Source organism: Salarias fasciatus, chromosome 4 (genome assembly GCF_902148845.1).
Source record: "Salarias fasciatus chromosome 4, fSalaFa1.1, whole genome shotgun sequence".
NCBI lineage: Eukaryota > Metazoa > Chordata > Actinopteri > Blenniiformes > Blenniidae > Salarias > Salarias fasciatus.
In genome coordinates, this window is record NC_043748.1 from 13,976,583 (window position 1) to 13,998,426 (window position 21,844).

At 43.7% G+C, this 21,844-nt stretch overlaps 2 protein-coding genes across 5 annotated transcripts; one reads left to right on the forward strand and one right to left on the reverse strand.

The window, feature by feature from the left end:
* Nucleotides 1-1,965: 1,965 nt before the first annotated feature.
* Nucleotides 1,966-12,049, forward strand: chst12a (carbohydrate (chondroitin 4) sulfotransferase 12a). Of its 2 annotated transcripts, none has more exons than XM_030089330.1 (6): nt 1,966-2,023; nt 5,918-6,174; nt 6,258-6,650; nt 7,530-7,682; nt 7,779-7,958; nt 8,703-12,049. In XM_030089330.1, exons 3-6 carry the CDS (start codon nt 6,285-6,287, stop codon nt 9,249-9,251), a joined length of 1,248 nt encoding a protein of 415 aa, XP_029945190.1. In that variant the 5' UTR covers nt 1,966-2,023; nt 5,918-6,174; nt 6,258-6,284; the 3' UTR covers nt 9,252-12,049. The 2 variants fall into 2 exon arrangements, with proteins under 2 accessions (XP_029945190.1, XP_029945191.1); XM_030089331.1 differs by having other exon boundaries at nt 5,918-6,128; nt 6,278-6,650.
* Nucleotides 12,050-13,670: 1,621 nt separating this feature from the next.
* LOC115386881 (complement C1q tumor necrosis factor-related protein 6-like) lies at nt 13,671-17,348 on the reverse strand. Of its 3 annotated transcripts, XM_030089337.1 has the most exons (5): nt 17,327-17,348; nt 17,066-17,240; nt 15,379-15,420; nt 15,059-15,244; nt 13,671-14,361 (listed from the first exon to the last, which is right to left on the reverse strand). In XM_030089337.1, exons 4-5 carry the CDS (start codon nt 15,240-15,242, stop codon nt 13,796-13,798), a joined length of 750 nt encoding a protein of 249 aa, XP_029945197.1. In that variant the 5' UTR covers nt 15,243-15,244; nt 15,379-15,420; nt 17,066-17,240; nt 17,327-17,348; the 3' UTR covers nt 13,671-13,795. The 3 variants fall into 3 exon arrangements, with proteins under 3 accessions (XP_029945197.1, XP_029945196.1, XP_029945198.1); XM_030089336.1 differs by lacking the exon at nt 15,379-15,420; XM_030089338.1 differs by lacking the exons at nt 17,066-17,240; nt 17,327-17,348 and having other exon boundaries at nt 15,379-17,053.
* Between the last annotated feature and the right edge of the window lie 4,496 nt (nt 17,349-21,844).

Consider the following 21,844-nt stretch of genomic DNA (forward strand, 5'->3'; position numbering starts at 1 on the left):
GCCGGTGTTAGGTTTTACATGGGTTACTTTGCCAAAAAAAATAAACAAAACCAGGGTCCGCTCAAGGCCATTTTATCCTCTTTTCACCCCAAAACTATTTGTCTGGAGACACCCACAAAAATATTTCCTTTCAAATATGAGATAACAGATTCTCAGCTTTCACAAGTACATTTATTATAAACAGAAACTAATTTATTTTGCATTTATGAAACTCAAAGTACAAGAATTGCAAACTGTTGAAGTCCTACCATTGTTTATTAATTTTTTTAAAATGAAATTCACACTCTGAGAATGCAGGGAATTACAAAAAAAAAAGTCAATACTTCCATGAATGTGGTTTAGTTTATCCAGCGCAGAGGATCTTATTATGATTATTCACATTTATAAAGATCTTTATGTTGGAGAATAAGTGTTATTACTCTGAATAAAATAAAAATGAATTAAAATAATTAATTGCTTAAAATAAAACAAGTTAATTCTCTTCATTGTTTCTCCTGTCAGCAGCTTGAGCCTCTCTGAAATAAACCAGCCCTGCAAGTTTTCCCATGGGAAGCAATCGAACATCAGTATAATCCATCAGCTGGTAGAAGTCTGTGTTTTAACCGCTTTGAAGTTGTTGATGTTCATCCATTAATCTTGATGTTATCAGCTTTGACTCTGGTGCCTGTGTTGAGTTCTGGAGTTTCAACATTTTTTTTTTTCTGGCAGTGACCGAGCGAAGGTTAAATCGGGCAAATATGGATGGGTCAGAAGAGGATTTAGAGTAACCTCTTTCATCAGATAATCTCCCCATACACGGGAAAAGATGTGTGTATGCGCACACACACACCCACTAGCGTTCCCTGAAATGCTCTCACCAGGCTCATAAACAGAGATCAGTTCTTGTTGTGTGTTATGCAACATACGCTGTATTTTATTGCTTTACTATGTTGTTATCGGGCTTTATAAAAAATAAATAAATATTGGATGAGATGTGAACCAAGGGAAATTATACAGCAACACAGTATATGACTTTATATTTAAATGCTTTGAACCTTATCGTGTTTTATTGCTTTATGTGCTTCCATATTGGATCATTTTTAGTATTAGCACAATTTATAACTGATGAATGTCAGTGCATCTTTTATAATCCTTATCTCACTACGGAGATAATGCAGAGTGACGGATACCCGCACATATGTGCTTAAGAGGACTAGTATGTAGATGTTTATAAAACTCAGCTCGCCTCACTGAAAGAATATTCCCTGTTTGGACTTGTGAAGTGTCTCTGCGGGCATGATGCTCTGGTTTCCTTCCACATGGCGAAAAGCCATGTATACATGTGGAAAACATGCAAACTCCACACGGAGAGGCTCTGCTGGTGTTTGACCCCATGACCTTCTCATTGCGAGGCGAAAGAGCGCCTGCAATACATGATTTGGATAAAACCGGGTGTGTGTGGGAAAATTCAAGGGGTTTGAATACTTTTGGAGGCCACTGTAAAGGATGTGCGTGCGTGTGCGTGTGTGTCTTGCAAAGTGAATCAGCTGCTCTGCGGGGTTTTCTTACAGGTTTGATGGAATATGATGAGAAGAATTCACCAGTAAGAGGATTTTGAGCCGGATGCAGCAGATAGGCGCAGACACCCACTGCCACATTTCCTTATGATCACTAGAATAGTGTAATCGAGTGTGTGCGGCGCGCGCGCACGCGCTGACATTTGTTTTTGCAGGTACAAAAAGGTTATTTTGAGCGCGCGCCGCTCCGGTGGGATCCGGGTGGGGGGGGGCACAGACTGTCTACATAAATCATCCCTGAGTAGAGACACGAAGCGCTGGAGCTGACCCAGAAAAGTGAATTTTCCCCCCTCGTGAGCTCACTCTGCAGAAAACGCCACCACCCAACTCTCGCGATACTTGGCGCGGATCTCGCTCCGCGTCCGAGGGGTGGAAAAAAAAAAAAAAAAAAAAAGCGGCTCTCTCTCCGCTCAGACGGCAGCCAGGCAGGCTCAGCTCCGCTCCGCGAGCCGGGAGGCACAAAGGAGGTGAGGATCTCATTTTTTTTTATGACTTATCGTCCCCAGGAATCTTTAGAAATAACGCAACGCTACATTTCGCCACGTGCCCCAGCAGGTTGTCTTTGCTCTTAATTCTGAGGACTTCTTAGATGAACAGACTGCGAGCCACACTGACACACTGACAGCGTTATAATGATATAAAAAACACAGGGATGCGGGGGAAACCGTCTTTTATCCTTCCTTTTTCTTTTTTCTTTTTTAAAAATTGTTTTACATAAATTATGTTGAGAGAGAGAGAGAGGAAAAAAAAGCGGCAGCCGGTGTTAATGAGCCGTGCCACATGCGCAGGGGGCTCCCGGTGTGAGGAACAGCCCGTCCTCGCGGCGCTGCCCTCCCGTCAAAGGCTACATTGTGTCCGGTCCGGACGGAGCGCGTTACCCCGCCGCGCGCTCACTGCGCCCCGGCCCGCCGCCGCGGCTCCGCCCGGGAGGGGTTTACTGGGGAGGGGAGCGGCGGGGGAGGGGGGACACGCCGGAGGTAAACAAAACTAATGTGGACGAGCAGGGCTGGAGGGGAGAAATACTCCCAGCCCTGCAATTAAAGAGTATTTTTGAGAAGCGTTTTCCCTCCAAGTATGTAATTTCACTCCAACTATAGTACAGTTACAGCATGTAATCTGCTGCAATCACTTTAATTATCATTCACTGTATTATTTGAAATATTTCAAGTATGTATTTTGCACCGGTGTATTGAATGAAATGCAGACAGCGCGACTCAGCCTGATAGGAAAGAAACGGATACTTTTTGGATTCAAGCTGTTATTTGATTTTTCTGTGAACTTCAAATGAGGTGGCTGATAATGAGAAATAAGATGAAAAAAATCACAACAGTCTTACATACTTTGTGCTGCCGGCAGTGTTCAAATTTTGCAGCAAATTACATAATAAATAAGCTCATAAATTAATCCATTGAAATAAATTTAAAAAATCCCAAATATAGCATGACTTATGTAGCAAAATGTGAGGATTTATCACAGTATTAGCTCATTACAAATGCTTAATAAAATAGACAGTGTAGTAAAATTACCTGGTTTTCCTTAGTAAATGAATTATGCCATTATTGTCAGTTTATTACTCTATTGATGGAGACGTGGACATGAACAGACAGTAAATGTGAGACCTCTAAACTTTATTTACACAAACAACAGAACAAATATGAAGCTTAAAGTGAAGATGTGGATGATTATTTTCTGAAAGTGAGAGGAGAACCTCACGTTTATCTTCGTGTGGGGATGCTGTGAGGGTGGAGGTGGATCACAGGGAGACTACCAGAGTGAGCAAAGGCTTCAGCTTCCTGCAGCAGATGACAGCCAGTTACACAAATGAGGACTGAAAGGGTTACGATATAGATATGTGATCATCTGTGCTCCCTAAACACTGGATCAGGACCTCAAAGCTGTTATATGCTTACCAAGCTGTAAGAAGGGATCAAGAGGTTGCTCATTACTGCACAGTCACCGTAGAGAGTCAGGAAGATCGCTTTTAATGATCAAATCGAGGCTTTTGGTTGTGCTAAAACTGAACAAACTGCACAACATTTACTTTTACGGAATTGTAATGTGTGCGATTACAAAGTGACTACTGTAGAATCACTGATATATATATATATATATATATACTGTATGGAAGCATTGAAGATTTGCACATGCTCACTTGGAGGTCATCTCGGGCCGGGGTGCGTCTCATGTTACTTTCATGACTGTAGATTAAAAATAAAGGAGTTGCACTCAGCATACAGGAAAACCGACTTTTTCTTACTCAGAATTCAAGTAATAATTGGAATCTGCTCAATAATAAATTTTTATCTTGTAAACATTTGTGGTTTGGAAACCTTATTTCCAGATTTTTGAAGGTCAGGAAAAATGAAAAAAATAAAACAGCGCTTATTTGTTTAGAAACAGTTTTCCTGTAACCAAACCTTACTTTCATTTCATTTGGGAAACCTCAACTTTGACCAATGCTATTTCTAGGATGTGGAGATATGGCCACAACAAGGCGCTGATGGGGGTCAAAGGTCTTGTTGAGGGACCCTCGGTGGTGTCAACATCCGCTGCGGGACTTAAACCTACAACCTCCCCAATCAGAAGCTCTGCTGCTCTACCCTGCCGGCCAATAGTTAAAACACAGTAGCTTTGGATGAACTGTGAGAAGTTTGGGGAAGCGTGCGGCAGAAGTACCGTCATTTCCACAATGTCGAAACGTTACTCCATCTGCCCCGAAATGTTGCTCAAGCTCAAGCTCTCTCAACGTTCTGCACGACTGAAATGAACGTGTCGTCTTCACTTGTAAAGTAACCAAGTATAGTCACTGGCCTGGTAACAGGTTAACACCTGTGTGTGTGAATGAAAGGTGAGAGTACTGAATTAACTCATCTCGAGCCTCACAGGCGTGTCGAGTCTTGCTGCTGTCGACTGGAGTTTGCATGCATACCTCTCACAGCCATAACTCGTAAATTACAGCGACTCCCCCGGAATTCTGCAACATCAACTGCGTCAAATGTGAAAATGAGCTTTTCGCCACCGTCAGCAACATTTTTAAGGAACTGAAAACCGAAGTTATTTAAAAAAAAAAAAAAAGTAAAGTGATAAAGTTGAAATAAATCCAACAAGGAACATTTTTTAAATATAAACATGCTCGCTTTGGGAAACATTTCATGCCTGTGTGACAGTGTCACAAGGTGACACCATCAGTCGGTTCATCGTCCTCACAGAAACCGATTACATAACTCATTTTCAGCAGATAATAGCTTCAAAATATATAATTTCCTGCCCTGACTTGCAAATTTAGTTCATTAATTAAACGACAAGTGTCACTTAATCGCACTTAAGCACCTGAGTATCAGAGGCGGAGGAGCTGAATGAATTTTGCCCCCGATAATTCTGATACGCTGCACGTTGTGTGGCAGAAGAGACTTGGTTGGTGTGCAGAGAGGAAGAAGGAGCGCGGTCTGACTCTGCAGCCTCTGGAGAGAGGAATCATGATTTTCCATGCCAGTGGTCCCCTCGTTGCTTCAGGAAAGGGGAAATAATATAAGCACTGTTGCACGAGAGTTCCAAATTTAGAAGCGCATCGGAATGGAAAAGCAACACCCTGTGACTTTTAAACTAATCATGGATGGGAAGACAGACGGGGAAAGAAGGCGCGTGTGCAGAGGCTGAGATAGGTCGCAGGTAGAATAAATATTATATGTTCTGCAACCCTCCTGAAGCTTTTTGCTATTTTGTGCATTGCGTAAACACAGCCAAGCTCTCGGCGTGTTTTCGAACATGCGTCGTGGTTTAGGTGTTTGAAGTTCCTGGTGCCGGGTCACTTTCAAAGGCTTCTCGCGCATAGGGGGCTTTCTGTAGCCTGGTGCCCGTGCCGGACCGGGATCCATAGGAAGGTTGGCATGGGTACAGCAGGAGACTTGTGCAATGCAAAATGTGTTTCTTTATGGCGTGCGCACAGACACCCCCCTCTTCCTCCCTCTTCCTCCTCCTCCTCCTCCTCCTCCCTCCTCCTCATGTAGATATTTGACAACCACTCGTGATTTTACTGCTGGGAGTGGGAGTTAGGTCAACTGGGAGCTGCAGGAGGAACTCAGTGCATACCTTGTCGGAAACTGAACCCGGTGAACTGACAGACGGGACTTTTTGCTCCAGCTTTTTAATTCACAGAAGAACAAGACTGACGTCTTGTTTGGTTTTAATCGCAGCTTTGATCTGTAGAGATGTGTTTCAATCTAAAAATAGCGCTTTACATAGAAATCCTCTCATCAGTTAATCTACAAGTTATTTGAGATTTAAGTCTTTTTTTTGTGTTGCTTTCAGTGCATCAGATTTTTTGAAGCCTCTTCTCCCTCTCCTCCTGTTTCCGTCTCCAGGTGTGCTCGCATGGAGCCGCGGTGACGCTTCAGCTCATTGTTGTCTGGCTGCGCTTGTGTGCGGCGGACCCCTGCCGCGTGCCTCCATTATGACAACCCCGATGGCACCGCACACTCCTCTATAGCTGCCGTGCGTTCATCGCCATGGGGACCGCGAACAAAGAGGCTCCTGGACCTTGACTCTGTTGCCATGGTGACCCTGTAGCAAGAAATCCATAAGTGTGTTGCCCTGGTTGTCACATGAAAAAAATACCCGGGTAACTATTTCAATCTGCCGCCATGGCGATGCCGCAGAGACGCCTTGTGAAGTCCTAACTATGTCGCGGTGGTGATTCTGTAGCGAGCAGCAGCAGCAGCAGCCGCCGCCATGGGAACGTCCAGGTTGTTCCACATCTTCGTCATCCTGGGCTCGGCCTTCATGATCCTCCTCATCATCATCTACTGGGACGACGTCGGCACGTCGCACCTCTACCTGCACACCCCCGTCTCGCCGGGCCCCAAAACCCCCCACCTGCCCCCGCAGCAGAAGCCCCAGACCTCCCGGACGCCGTCCTTCCTGTCCGACATCGACGCCTTCGTCAACCAGTTCCTGGAGCCGGGGACCGGCGAGCCCACCGACCCCGCCCCGGCCGACGCCAGCAACCAGTCGGAGAAGGCGGAGGAGCGATACGTCCCGAGGAGGGAGTGGAAGATCCATCTGACGCCGGTGGCGCCGGAGCTGGTTGAACGACAGGTTCATTAAATTCGTATCTCTCATATTAATAGCAGGTTTAATTGTGAGGGAGTGAAGGGTTTATTGAATCAGCTGACATTCTGACAGGCCTCAGAAAGAAAAGCAGGAATTAATAAAGCGATCGCTGCTGCACTCCATTTACTTCGGCAGCCACTGATTCAGTGACAGAACTTAATAAGACACTTAAATAGGAGTTTTTATTGGTGCCATGCATTCCACCTGTTTTTTTTTTTCCCTTTTGTAAAAAGTAAAAATTTCTAAACTAAAAAAACAAGCAAATAATACTCCTCTGACATGTTGACAGCAGCAGCCTCTCTCTTCAGTTTAATCCCATCGCCATGTTTATTTATGTTTAAAAGATCCAGATTTAATTTTTGGTGGTTTGAGGTACAAAAAAATTTTCCCAATACAGCTCAACACATCCACTCCGAAGCCTTTCAGCAGAGCATTATGGAAATCAGACTCGCCTGTGCCTGTTTTTCACATAATTGGCTGTTTACACCAGGGAAATGTGAAGTTTGTTTTTGCAGCAAGTTGGTCACATGAGTTCATTTTTGGAAGCGTTGTGTAAATAATGAAACACTTCCCTTCATGTGATTTGCTGTCATTGTTAGTTCCCAATACTTTCAGCCCGAGAATGACTTAAAAATGTAACAAATTACATATTTGTGGAATGCAATCGCAGTGAAATCAAGTTGCCAAGCACTCAGAAAAAGCTTGTGTTAAAACCTTTCTACAGCCTTTTCTGACGAAAACGTGCTAATTTTCTTTGCAACAGACAAAAACTTCAGCCGGTTCCACGAATAATTAGGATTTACCGTCGCCTCCCGCCAGACATTGTTTTCTTTTCTGTTTTAAATTATTAATTTCCCTTCGCAGGAGCAGCGGCGGAGGTTGCTCCGGGAGATGTGCGCCAACGACAGCGTGGTTTTTCCCGGGAAAAACCGCTCGTTCGACGACATCCCCAACAAGGAGCTGGACCACCTGATCGTGGACGACAGGCACGGCATCATCTACTGCTACGTTCCCAAGGTACGGCGACGAACGCCGCCGCTTCCGGCTCCAGCAGCCGGCCGCCGAGCGGACGCGGACCTCACTCTGCTTGCTTTCCCCCCCGCCCCCTCGCAGGTGGCGTGCAGTAACTGGAAGCGCATCATGATCGTCCTGAGCGAGCGAATGCTGCAGGACGGCGTCCCCCAGAGAGACCCGCTGGCGATCCCCACCGACCTGGTCCACAACTCCAGCATGCACTTCACCTTCAATAAGTTCTGGAAGCGCTACAGCAAGTTCGCGAGGCACCTCATGAAGGTCCGTTTTTTTTTAGATTTCACACCTCGCCGAGCGTCACGTGGAGAAAGACAGCTCGCTTCTTTTTAAATTAAATGTGCTGTTGACTCGCTCGGGCCGGCGGATTTCACCAGGTGCCGCAGCTTCGCAGCTGCAACTCGGCGCTGAATTGTTGTGAACTGGACTGTGCAGAAGCGAATGTGACACGGGCTGAGGCCCGGAGCGGAGCGGAACGGCGCGCTCCGCCCCCGCCCGGCCGTCCCTCCAGGTTCTGTGAGCCGCGCAGTGAAAACGGCCGAGCGGTGAAACGAAAACAGCACACTCTGACGAGCTTATGCTCGCAAGTAGGCATGATTTCAGCCAGAGATGATTTCTTCTGTGCTTTTGGCAGGACGGTGAATATTGTTGACAAAGTCACACTTCCAGTTAAACCACACACACACACACACACACTTTGGGTCTTTTCAGGTTTTAAAAATATCTTTCAACCATCTATCTGTGGTTTTCTTCTTGCTGAGTAATTTCCTGAAACACAGAATGGGGCTTTTTCATTGTTTTTTTTTTTTTTTAGGGTGTATCCTTTTCACCCTGTAATCTATTCCAATGAGTCAGTTTACGCGACTATAAAAAACCGTGAGTCGTCACATAGTTGTAATAATCTGGTCTGGTGCCTTTATGTGCGCTCGTTCAGATGCTGCAGTCCTTTATTAGATACAAGCACAGCGACGTCTTTTGTGATAATAATGTGTTCATTTGCTTTCGCAGGTGAAGCTGAAGAAATACACGAAGTTCCTTTTCGTGCGGGATCCCTTCGTGCGTCTCATCTCCGCCTACCGGAATAAGTTTGAGCAGCGCAACGAGGACTTCTACCGCCGCTTCGCGCAGGTCATGCTGCGCCGCTACGCCAACCAGCCCACTCCCCCGGCCTCCGCGGACGAGGCGCTCGCCGTCGGCGTCCACCCGCTGTTCTCCCACTTCGTCCAGTACCTGCTGGACCCCCAGACGGAGAAGGACATGCCCTTCAACGAGCACTGGCGCCAGGTCTACCGGCTGTGCCACCCGTGCCAGATCCAGTACGACTTCGTGGGCCACCTGGAGACGGTGGAGGAGGACGCCGAGCAGCTGCTCCGCCAGCTGCGGGTGGACAACGTGGTGGAGTTCCCCGCCTCGCAGAGGAACCTGACGGCCAGCAGCTGGGAGACGGACTGGTTCAGCACGGTGCCGCTGGAGGCGCGCAGGGAGCTCTACAAGCTGTACGAGCCCGACTTCAGGCTATTCGGCTACGAGAGACCCGAGTCCATCCTGAACGAGTGACTGTGGGTCTGCAGAGGTCAACCGCCACAGAAACACGGCGTTTTTTTTCTAATGTATTGAAACAGTATCTCCCCCCCTGACGACAGTGATGCATTTATCTCTTTACTCCAAGCTTTGTTTACGCGACGCCGAATGTGCACATCGGAAAGGACCTTCACTGCTCAGAGGAAACGCACGAATGATGTCGAGCCTTCATAGATAGTCGTTTCCTTCTCTCTTTTTTTTTTTTTTTGATGTTGTGCAAATAGGAAGAAGCACACATGTCAGCGTGGGCCGTGGAAGCTGGAGACCTTCAGATGTGTCACATTCAGTGTAATCCCCAACCCCACGTTTTTCGCGTCTCCTCCTTTGATGTCGCGCGGCACCGTGGCGTTGTGACTAACTGTGATAATCACACAGGCTGCAGCAGAGAAACGCCGCCGCGTTCTTCTGTGTTGCAGTGGCACGGAAAGCTTTTCTGGTTGTGATGGCAACACAGATGAAACGGTTCTGGAAAGAATCCGGGGCATTTAGACGATTAAAAACAAGGTTTTATTTTTTATTTTTAGATTAGTTTTAAGTGTAGTTGCACTAGAGCGGTAGTCTTCAGCTAATTTATTTCACGTTGTTTGAATGCAGCGTTTGCGTTGAGCAGGAAAGGGACGTTTTAATGTTGAACAAACAAGTGACTGACAGTGGAAACCGGTGCTGGAATACCTCATAGACACACATATCATCATCTGAAGAACAAACCTGAATTCTCTCAAGCTGCAGCATGGATTGGATCTGACACCGATCAGCCATAATGTTATGACCGTTTGAATGCAACAGGTTGTGTTTTCATCATAGCGGCGCCTGTTTGTGGGTGAGTGTAGAGGTTTGATAGCTAGAGCGTTGAATGAACTCCTCTGCAAACATGAATCCCGGTTCTTGTCTAAAAGTGCTCTGAAGTAGCATGTGACGACGTGTAGCTGCATTTAAAGGAAGAAGGCAAGAGATGTGACAATTTTCTGCTTCAAAAGCTCGAGTCCTGCCTTCCCATGTGGATTTCTATTGTTGCAGACAGCCGACAACCTTTCATGAAAAGATTATTCCCTGTGGCCTTTTTTTTTTAGAAAGATAATCAATGGAATAGTTTTGAGTTATTCAGAAACCAGACTGAGGTGTGGGTTTGGCTTCTGAATGTCTTCACTGAACTTGACAGAACTTTAAAAGATCTGCTGCTGCTGTCTTGGTGCCAGATGTGAAAGGAGTAAGAGGAGGAGAGTTATGGCTGATCGGTGTTTCGCCACAATCATTTCCGAATTCTTTTATTTATGGGTTTTTTTTTTTGCTGCTTGCTTTCATTGGCCGGTTCTGCAGCATGATGCAAATGCCACAATGTAGCCTCATCAAACAGAAGCACAGCAGCCAGATAGCGGGATTTGTCCCAGCTTGTTTACGGGACACAAAACCGGAGCAACCGCATTGTTTTGATTTCCCCGCCGCCGCCGCCGCCGTGCGTGCACAGGTGTACGTCTGCATATTAAGGGGTTTCTAAAGGGAGCAATTTCTTGCGGTTCTGCCTGCGTTTGATCACATTTGTGTTTTATTTTTTTGTTTTCTTTTTAACCCACAAAAGGCAGTTTGTAACATTCAAACCCCAGAGATCAACCTGAACACTTTCTAAACGGCAGCATTTTCATGGGATGCATCATCTTTGTAGCAAGGAGCTGAGCACATTGCACAAAGCAAACTGTAAATATATACATATATATATATATATATATATCTATATCTATACACACACAGACACACACACAATGCGAATGCACTGTTGTGAAGATGCATGAAGTTGGTTTTACAGTTGGAATTTTAAGTATGACTGATACGCCGGTGGTCCGAGGTTTCAGGATTCATGTCAGAAGACACGTGCCTTTGGTTGAAAAAGTTTACACCGCAAAAAAAAAAAAAAGAAAAAGAAAAAAGAAGTATTTTTGTAGGAGGACTTACTTTTTACTTCAAGCCACAACAAGGTATATTTGATAAAACGGGCCTTGTTTATCTTATGTGACTTATTATTTGGGACTAATGGGAAACAGCCGAGCCCTTTAGCAGAAGGTCTGAATGATTTCTTACGCCGTGTGTTTGTGTCCGGTGGATCGCACCGTGTTCTCATCACCACCTGGTTCCAGACTATGCGATGGCACACACACGCACACACACTCTCACACACACACACACACACACACACACACACACACACACACGTGCGATTAAGTCAGTGTTGTCTCAGTGCCTTTTGGTTAGTCTTGTGGGGCATTGTGACGGTGTGAAATGTTAAAGCGGCATCGTTCCCTCATCACATCTCCTCATGAATATACACAAAGGAAAGCTCGTGTGTAAACAGAAAAAAAAAAAGAGAACCGCACTCCTCAGTGTTGTATTGCAAGCCGTCATCTTTTCATATCTTTATTCTTGTTTATGTTCTGTCGTTGGATTTGTTTTTGAAAGTCAACACTTGTGTTATTTCTGCTGCTTATTTCTGTCAAACTGCAAAAAAAGACACAGGAAAGTCAAGATTGTAAGATGCAAAACTATTAAAAAAGGAAAGAAAAAAAAAAGAGCTTGTTGATGTATCACTCTGTCAGGGTAAACCGGCCTTTGTTAAGCCTGAAGTTGGACCGTCGATGTGCATATTTTTACCCGCAGTAACCCAGGGCAACATTTCATCCCAGAATAACTCGACGGCTTGTTTAATCTTCAGCACCAAACCACGTCCTACATTCTGACCTCATCCTGACAGCACGCTGAAGCACACACACAAGGAAAACAAAAAAGAAGAAGAGAGATTATTGTTTTTATAAGATTTGTACAAATATTCATGCAATTTCATCAGTATTTGTTGTTGTTCATACAAGAGAAATAAAGGTTGTGGGGCATGAAGGAGGATTTGTTGTTATTTTCAGGAGCTGCCTGTTCTACCGAGACACAATGAACATTTACCAGGAAATGATTGATGGAGCTGGATGTAGATTATATATTTTTTTTTAATTTTTTATTTTTTTTTTACTCTGGCAGTATCAGGCAAAAAACGCAGCAAAGCTTCTCGAGGGTTTTACAAACAGGAAATGAAGACTTCCTGCAGCACAGCAAAAAGGAAGGAAAACGATGCAGCCAACAAAGACTTTTTACAGGAAGGATCGGTCATTTCAGCTGGGACAAATCCAGCCGAGCACACTCACGATTTATGATCTGAGTTAATGATGAGAGGCTAACAGCCTCTTCACATCAACACCAGAGTTTTAATTGATGATTACTCTCCGTGATATCATTGATTTCACTTAATCTTGCAAGACTTTTTGAGTCAACCCCTCATTATCCTCCCACCCAAAGTACTGGAAATATTAATATTTTTAGGGCTGCATGATATATTGCATATTTATCGAGATCAATGTGTTTTTTGAAAGACAATAGTATCTTTTCAATTTCTTATTGGTATAGACTCTCAACATGATTGCACATCACATGTTCGCCTGGCATCCTGCAGCCCTCGTTTCCCTGCATTCCTGCTCTGCGTGTCGATCAGAGAGAAGCAAACTGCACCAAATGAGTACAAAATGTGTCGAGAGAGCTTAATGAGCATCATTTCCAAGTCAAAACAGGACATTTTTGCTTCAAAAAGTGGATTTATAGGCATCTCAGCACCACATAACGGTTATACAAAAGGTGTGAACACATGTAATGATACATCAGTCCAATATATTTAACATTTTTGCATTTAACAATGCAATTAGCTATGCTTTTTATACACCAGGTAGCATAAAACTGCTTCAGGCAGGATTTAGGCTTTCAGTCTATTTACAGTGCAAGTCTTAGTTCACATAACGTCAAAAAGCAAGAATAATGATGATAAAACCTCGTGGCAGTGTTTTCTGGAGTGTTCATATCAAAGCCAGGAAACAACACAAGTTAACCGAGCACCATGTTTAAGCACCATTTGCAGAATACAAACGTGTTTTTATTATTTTTCATTTGAAGTTAGAATAGAAATCTTAACGAGGAAGACTGAAAAGCAGGTCGGAACCTTGACTCTGTCGGCACATTAGTGGATGGAAATGTCGAATAATCCATCAGTTCATCTTCTGTTGTATTAATTCTCGTCCATCACTGATCGCCAGGAAGGGAAATCAAACTCATGCATGCACAGAGAGAACATGCAAACCATGTGCTGAAAAGGTCTCCCAGCTCCACTGATGCTGAAATCCACATACACACTGTGATATACTGTATGCTTTCCTCCAGCAGGCCCTGGGAAAATGCTTCATTTTGTTTCCAGTCTTTGTGCTCAGTAACTCTGAAAACATCAGTGTTGTCATTAAAATTCAGGATTAAAAAAAAAAACACCTAAACTTTCATAAGAATAACACATTTCTTTGGAGCTGATGAACTTTATGTCCCAATTTCTAAAAGCCAGACCTCCCATTCTGCTGTCATCATCCAGCCACAATGAAAGTCTTTTTTTTTTTTTTTTAATCTAAAAATTTTCAGGCAGAAGAGAAGAACTTGTAGTTCCCGCCTCCGGCTCAGTTCTCCTCCTCCTCCTCCTCCTCGCTGGCTTTGATGAGGTGCCCGTTGAAGGTGATGTAGACGTCCACGTCGTCGCTGTAGATGGCGTTCTCCCTCTCCCGCTTGTACAGGCGCACCCACACCTCGTCGCCCAGCTCCAGCCGCAGCATCAGGCTCTGGCTCTGCATGATGGAGCGGTCGGCGGGCTGGGCGTACACGATGGCGCGCTCCGCCTCGTTCTGCATGATGTGCAGGTACGTCTCCTTGAAGTTCCAGGTGTGGATGTTGAGGTTGAAGAAGTAGACGCCCGGGACGGCGCAGGAGAACTTGCCGTCGAACATGCTGAACTGGCCGTCCAGGTTGACGAAGACGGTGTCGAAGATGAGCGCCTGGTAGGAGTCCAGGCTGTGGAGGGACTTGCGGCGGCCGACGGAGAAGGCGGAGTACTGCGCCTTGCACGGGCTTCCCGGAGGACCCGCCTGACCTTTGCTGCCCTTGGCTCCCATGGGCCCCCTGGAGCCTGGAGGGCCTTCCAGTCCAGCTTTACCCGGTGTCCCTCGGTCCCCACGGTCCCCTTTGTCACCTGGGAAACAATATTTCAAACACAAATAATGAAACGGGAGGAAGTTCATTCTTTATAAAGATATATATAAAAAAAAAAAACCCAAACAACCCTGAACGCTTCACCTTCTCTGATCACGTTCCACTTTATCGCCTCAGATTGTGTCATGAACTGTCATGTGATTAATTCATATTTAAGCTGCACTCAGCTCTAAAGGGAGCTCTGGAGCTCCTGATGGGTAAACCGTCCGAATCAATGAAACCCCCCCGACCCTCCAGAGCCTAATCTTTGCCATTTAAAGCAAAACGAAGAGTATTTTGAGATGAGAGCATCTGCAGCTCTCATGGCTGCCGGTGTGGGTGCATCCTTCCAGAACCAGACAGAAACTGCACAGCTTTGACCCACATGCGAGTCGTGCCAGGACAGAGTCTCTCCCATCCAAGAGCAACGACAGCAGCCAAGCTGCAGTTTGCCAGAGAACATTAAAGTGAAAAACAGGCTTTTTTTTCTTTTTTTTTTTTTTTTGGAATAATGTGCTCTGGACTGACAAATCAAAGAGCGATTTGTTTCAGCCGAGGGACTTTCTTCCAAATCTGAACCATGATGGTGGTGGAAATGTTAGGCTCTGAGGTTTCTTTGAAGTAGACACACACTTGTGTGTGTGTGTGTGTGTGTGGGTGTGTGAATGATGCACACTGTTGCAGATGAGGAGCATCACCTTTCAGGATGGTCATGTTGATGAAGGTGCGGACCTCTGGCACGTGGCTGAAGCCGCTTGGCTGCGCTCCACTGCCCTCTGCTGGCTCCAGGTGGTCACAGCAGCGCCTGCAGGGGACGGGGGGCAAGGGGGGCACCAGGGCCCCCAGGGAGGGGCAGGACAGGAGCAGGAGGACGCCCAACATCACTGTGCACGAGGAGGAGTAAGAGGATGTTTCAGATGACAAGTTATGGATAAGTATTTCTTATTTTTTCCTGCAGCATTTGTTGAATTTGAATGTTTTTACAAGAACATTTAAAAGTCAAAGTGAACATAGAAACCTTAATATGAGGATCACCAGTTCACAGGAGGAGAATCAACTTCTGTAGCAACAAAATGAAGAAAAAAAAACAGTGTCGTGGCTGAATTATTACACATAATGTCATCATGGATCATAACTGTCGTCCCAGATGAAGTGAGAGGTGTGTTCCACCATGTGTTATGAAAAAACACAAATCATTACTTCATGGAGGAAAAACAGCTGCAGTTGGGGAAAATCATGCGAAAAATAATATAACCCTCCCTTTAAGAAAGAATGAAATAAATGTGCCTCCATTAACTCACTGTGTCGTTTTACGGGCAGTCTGGACTCAGGGCTGACACGCCGCTAAAAGTCTCACTTAAACCTTATTTTAAAACTCAAAACAGAGACAAGTGCCAAACAGTGTGAGAGCTCAAGTCTGCATGGATCATAAATCACTTGGAAAAAATGTTCCCAGCTCTTTTTTTTTTTTTGTGAGAGAAAAAGAAGCAGAGCTTCAGTGGAAAAGTTGTGGCTGTGTGCCAGAATCTCGGTGTGGATCCAGTCTTTGTGTACTGTAACCAGCACAGCGTGTTCTGCCGTGCTTACAAGACACAGCTGGATCCACACCGACTCTTCTATAAGTGTCTATAAGTGGATCTGCTATATAGATGCTCACTAGAAGAAAACACAGTCGTTTCTGTGGTTTTGCAGGATTGATGGTTGGTCCAGTTTGTGAGAATGAAGCACAGAGAGAAGATAAATATCCATCTGTGTTCTGTGCGTCTATCCTTCTAGTTTATAATATCAAGTACATGCTTTTGGAATGCAGTGTCCGTGCACAGGAAGAACATGCAGACTACATGAAAAGGCCTGCATTGCACTCAAACTGATTACTGTGACGGTGAATAAAAGAGCATTATATACATTTGGCATAGAGCACCTTTAAAACTCATATTTACTTTCTGTGTGATTCATTATTAACATAAGCGCTTTGCATATTTTCTGTATGGTGCAGTCAGGAATTCTGGGCTCCATTTATATTTCTGAAACACTTTCATATAGAACTACAGAATAAAACTAAAACAGGGATAGAAACAAACACACCCACACACACAAAAAGAAAAAAAAATCCTCATAAATCCGTGAAAGCTCTAAATGAGGCTTGATTTAAAGTGGGATCACCTTCATTTCAACCTGATTTCCAGTCCCAGTCGTGGTAACCAGAGGAAACACAGCTGCGCGCCAGTTCAGCAGCTGGGTACAGTTCAGAGTCATAAGAAAACATTCCTGCTGATCCTGATGCTGTTTTTCCGAGTCTCATCCAGAGGAAATCTGCAGCCTGTGTTTGGACGCTTTGGGGATTGAAAGACTACAAAAGGTCATGCAGTGTGTTTGAGGTGGTTCACTCACTCACTCACCATGTTACATAACTGCTTTTTGGTGGAAAACCCTACTTTAACTGGAAACTCAGGAATCTCTGCAGAAACACTTCCTCACAGAGGATCTATTGTCGTTTATGTCTCACTAACAAGACTGCAAATGTACGAACTTTAACATCAGATGTGCCATTCAAGAGCAACAAGAGCAGAGAAACTCTAAATATTACAGAACGGGCTGCAGAGCGCGCGCTCCGGTTCGTGCGTAAATCAACCGAATCCTCCGCGCGCACAGAGCGCACGCACGGAGCGCTCGCGGATGGGTTTTTTTTTTTTTTTTTTACTCACCTCGATCGTCTCAGCAGCCGCTTCAGTCCAGGAGGAAACAGGGAGCAGCAGGAGAGCCGGGAGCCTGAGTCAGCAGCTGAGGGCTGCACGGAAGTCCAGCTTCTCCCCGATCTGATCTGGTCTGATCTGATCCCTCCTTCAGGGAGACTCTGCAGGGAGCAGGGTTTATGTGACTCTGGGGGGAAAAAAAAAAGAAACAAAAACCATGTGAAATCCAGAGTGACAGCTGCAGATCCTGATCTGATCGGAAAACTATTGCACCTGTTCAGAGCGACAATGCGGGGAGCAAAGGCAGAAAACATGAATTGTATAAAGGCAAAAGTCTCATTAAAGAGAGAGAGAGAGAGAGAGAGAGAGAGAGAGAGAGAGAGAGAGAGAGAGAGAGAGAGAGAGAGAGAGAGAGAGAGAGAGAGAGAGAGAGAGAGAGAGAGAGAGGGAGGCTTCAGGGTGGGAAGTAAAAATGTAAAGTATGTAAATTAGTTTTTTTTCTTCTTTCTTCCAAGCTGGAAAGAAACTAACAGAGTTGAACTTCTCAGATAAGCAGCTCCTATGAGGAAGTATGAAGCCATAAAAACAATTTTGTAATATGTCAGGTACAAAAAGACATCAAACATCTACTTATTATTCTTATTTTTCTTCTTCCTAAATCTTTTTCCCATGAGTTTGATGGAGGAACTTTCTCACTTCAGATTTTGTTGCAAGTGACTGCAAGTAAAACAAGATAACACATGAAAGCCGCTCATTCCAGGGTCTTTGAGTTCTTTTGGAAAAGGGAAATGTTTGATAACATGCTTCCCATGGAAACCAGGGGAAGATACAGCATTGGAAGAAAAGTTATCATAAAAGTCAGTGAGTGAGTAGACTACAACTCTTACAGATCATTCATTTAGCAGTCAAAGCAGAAACACAACTATTAACAGATGTATGTCAACATTAGATGATGAATAGTTTCATTTCAGTGAGTTTCTGCTGGAGCAGCGGCCAGTGGAAGAGTGTTGGACAGAGGTTTCTTGAGGGAAGTCAACACATGTAAAAAAAAAAAAATCTCATCCACAAATCTGTTTCCACTCTGTGAGCTGTCTCTCTAATCTACAGAGTTTTTTTTCTTTTTAGATCTTGGAACATTTGAAGGTTTGTTGAAATGAAATCTTGTCAAAGCATTACAGAGGAAATCCCTGTTTTATGGAGCTTTAATCAAATCACAGACATATGATCTGAGAAGGAGAAAAAGTTTCTGTTGGATTCTCTTTAATGTCTGTACTATTTCAACATTAGTATCATATCCGCAACCAGAACTGACAATTACAAAAAAAACAAAAAACAAACAGAAGCTGAGAAATTTTACTGATGATAAAGTGTAGTGAAAGCATAAAACATGAAAATCTAGCTACTGTGGATCATAAATAATTCATCAACTTTTAATGAATTGTTTATCTCAGTGAAAAGTTTTGGTTACAAAGTCAATGTTCAGTAATTTAATTGGTGATTGACTGTAAGACACAATCTTTTTAGATTATGTTGCTCAGCCGTTCATATGACTTATAATAGGTGACATATATGTAAAAAAATGCCTGCATATACCATCAGTGACCACTAGATGTCACTGTATGGCAGCAGAATGATGCTAAAACATCACAGAATTTTTAAAAATTAGTTTAACATTTGACTGATGGCACAGAAAATGACACTGAAAAGAAACATATTTAAACCGCATGATTCAAACTCAAACTTATATAAATGAAGAAACCTTTGAAAAGTACGTTGTTGTGCAACAACAGAGATGCAGCCGTTGTTTGTTGCCTCCAGATTACCAGCAAGTGGAGAAGCTCAGTGGACTTGAGTGAAATTACAACCTGTAGCTTTTTATTTGTATTTAAACTGGTAACAGAATAAACAATCTGGACCCAGATTTTCTTTTCATTTATTTATTTATTTATTTTGATAAGGTCTTTAGGACCACCATGTTTTTTTTCTTACCAGTTTGCGCATTTTATGTAATACGCCTTTTGTGCATTAGGTGGCAGTAGTGAGTTACAGTTGACTTCATTCCAGTTTTTTTGAACTCCTTTTCACAGTTTACTCAAATTTTTTTTTTTTCACTTAGTAATTTGCAGCCTTTCTTGTGTTGAATGCTGAACATTCTCCTTTGTCTTGTTGGACTGAGGACAGTCAGGCTGGACATCTGTGCATCACCAGTTTCATCTTTTTTTTTTCTCTCAGTCGCTGCAAAAACAATCGCCTCATTTATCGCTTCATTGCAAAAGACTACAACATACACAAAAACTGCTACTCCTCGCGTCCCCCCTCGCTGACCCCCTTTCGGCTGTTTGCTGACAGAAACCAGCCGTCTGGTGGAGCTGGAGGAGGTTGAGGCAGGATGTGTGTAAGACGGGCGCAGCTGCAGTTCATTACGGCCTGTGGTCCGCCGTTACATCAGGACAACATTCCTGCGTGTGATCCGGCCCGCCTCCGCCGCGAGCACACACATCTGGAAGCACCTGACGGACGGCGTTCTCCCGCTGCCGCTCTGCCCCCGGCTCTGTCTGCCCCCCCCTCGGCTTTTCTTTATTATTGCTCCTAAATCTCAACTGTCCTCTTAGTGCATCTGACCTTTGACCTCACAGGTGAACTGATGGTTTCACACTTGGATTTATTGGCAGGTCATAAAATAAAGATGAAGCCCAAGACAAGAAGGTTTTGTACTAAAATTCCAGATTAAGACTCAGAAGAGAAACATTTTATCCTGTTTTCAGCAAGCGGCTCAAATCTACTGTCTTTTCTTACATTCTATTTTCTGAGTTTGGTTGGTGAATTTTTGCCTTTTTTCAAAGCATAAACTCTGCACCACAATAATCACAAGTTTAAATATAAGTGTATTGTACCACTTCCAGCCTGCTCAAGATGAAACCGAAGTCGAATGTGTTTGACACCACAGCTGTAAACTCAACGATCCTCCACAAGTTTCTCCTGGTAAGTGTGCATCAAATTCCAGTGCCTCACTACAATGGAAATCCATCTTTTGCCACATATTTTCTTTCTTTTTGCAGCTGTTTTCACTCCAACATACAGTCCGGCCGTGTGATTTGAAAGCCGAAGTGTTTTTCCTGCTGTAAACTAAACCTTTATTTTCATGTTTGTTACAGTAAACTCAACTCAGCACACTGCATCTTAATTTTGCCTTTCCAAAAAAATGATATAAAAAGCATCAAATTGAAAAAAGGAATCTTTAGCATTGGTTCCATATTTAACAGTGTCGATCTTTTCTCATTTTCACAATTTTGTCTCCAAGTTTAACATGAAAAAAAGAATTCTCACCGATATTTCTGTCAGTCTGTTCTATAAGACGGATGTAAACTTTCACTCTTCCTTCACAACATGTTGTTTTGGCTCAGCGAGGTGAGTCTGAAGCTTCAGACCACAGAGTGGTGTGTGTGTCTGTGTGTGTTGGTGTGTGTGTGTGGCTCCGCTCAGTGAAAAAACAAAGACGGGGTGAGAGGGTTTATTCTCGATATTCTGCATCAAACCTGCGTTTTTAAAGCCCAGCGACACACAATGAGAAGACCACTGCTCACAGTGGAGGCCTGTTTGTCTTGAAGCTCTTAAAGCTCAAGTGTTTGTTCAGATCTGAGTTCTTGAGAACATATTTGACCCCTGACGGAGCCGGGGCAGCTGCTGCGTCGTCTCTTCCTCCTGACGGCAGCGGACTCTGTTTTCATTCCCTGGAAAGAGGGTGAAACTCAGGCTCGGCTCGACCTCACGTCCCCTCATCTCCCTGCGGGTCCAATCCAAAACAAACCCTGCTCTGCAAATGACTCTCACACGAGAAATCAAACACTCTGGGTTTGGTGCAATTGTATCTCTCACCCCAGGAGTTTGCATGTTCTTCTTGTTCACATGTGGGTTTCATAAAAAAAAAAAAAAAAAAAAGAGAGGAGAAAAAAAACATTTCAAGGAAAATAAAAGAATATGGGTAAAAAAAGAAATAGATACAATGACTGACACAAGAGGATGTTTAAAAATGCAGATAGTTTGTATAAAATTTTTTTTAATTCTATATTTTAAAAACTCTTTCCAGTGACTTGAATTTTCAAGAATGACTCTGCTCTTTAATGTTATTTGTTCTCTTCCTAGATGAAGATTGTGGTAATTTGGTGATTTGCATGGCGTTTCATCTTCAAACAAATATTTTTCCTGAGGCTGCTACTGAAATATCGGGCTATATTCTGACTTCCTCCGTGCTCAGATGAGGTGTTCATCAAACGGCGTGTGAAGGGAAGCGAGGCGGCGTGTGGTTTTTCAGCAGAACGTCTCATTCGGTTTGTTCTCTCCTTTTTCCTGCAAAGACAGATTGAAGACTGCTGAGTGATTGACGGCAAAAAAGCAGAGACAATTCAAGAATGTCCAAAAAGCATCAAGGTAAACGCTCGACCTGAGTCAGGCCAGGTCAAACACCTTCAATTTCAAGTTTTTTATTTTTAATTTTTCTACATCATCATAAGTGCATTTTTATTTTTATGTATATTTTTATTCTTAGACTTGCAAATGTTAATTTTTTATGTATATACCAGTATGTGCTGAAAACATTGGATTTCTACAACACAGAGAAATTATCTTCTTTTCTTATCTTATCTTATCTTATCTTATCTTATCTTATCTTATCTTATCTTATCTTATCTTATCTTATCTTATCTTATCTTAGAGTTTTCTATCTTTGTGGTTTTACTTTGCAGTGTTGATCATTTTGAGGGAAGAAATCCAATTACTAATTAATCTCAAACA

Bases quoted from the DNA above. Each gene is read 5' to 3' on its own strand.
- chst12a (XM_030089330.1), top strand. From the start codon at position 6,285: ATGGGAACGTCCAGGTTGTTCCACATCTTCGTCATCCTGGGCTCGGCC. The intron at 6,651-7,529 runs GTTCATTAAATT...TTCCCTTCGCAG, and splicing joins CGGAGCTGGTTGAACGACAG to GAGCAGCGGCGGAGGTTGCT. The intron at 7,959-8,702 runs GTCCGTTTTTTT...TTGCTTTCGCAG, and splicing joins TCGCGAGGCACCTCATGAAG to GTGAAGCTGAAGAAATACAC.
- LOC115386881 (XM_030089336.1), bottom strand. From the start codon at position 15,242: ATGTTGGGCGTCCTCCTGCTCCTGTCCTGCCCCTCCCTGGGGGCCCTG. The intron at 14,362-15,058 runs GTGATGCTCCTC...ATTGTTTCCCAG, and splicing joins CAACATGACCATCCTGAAAG to GTGACAAAGGGGACCGTGGG.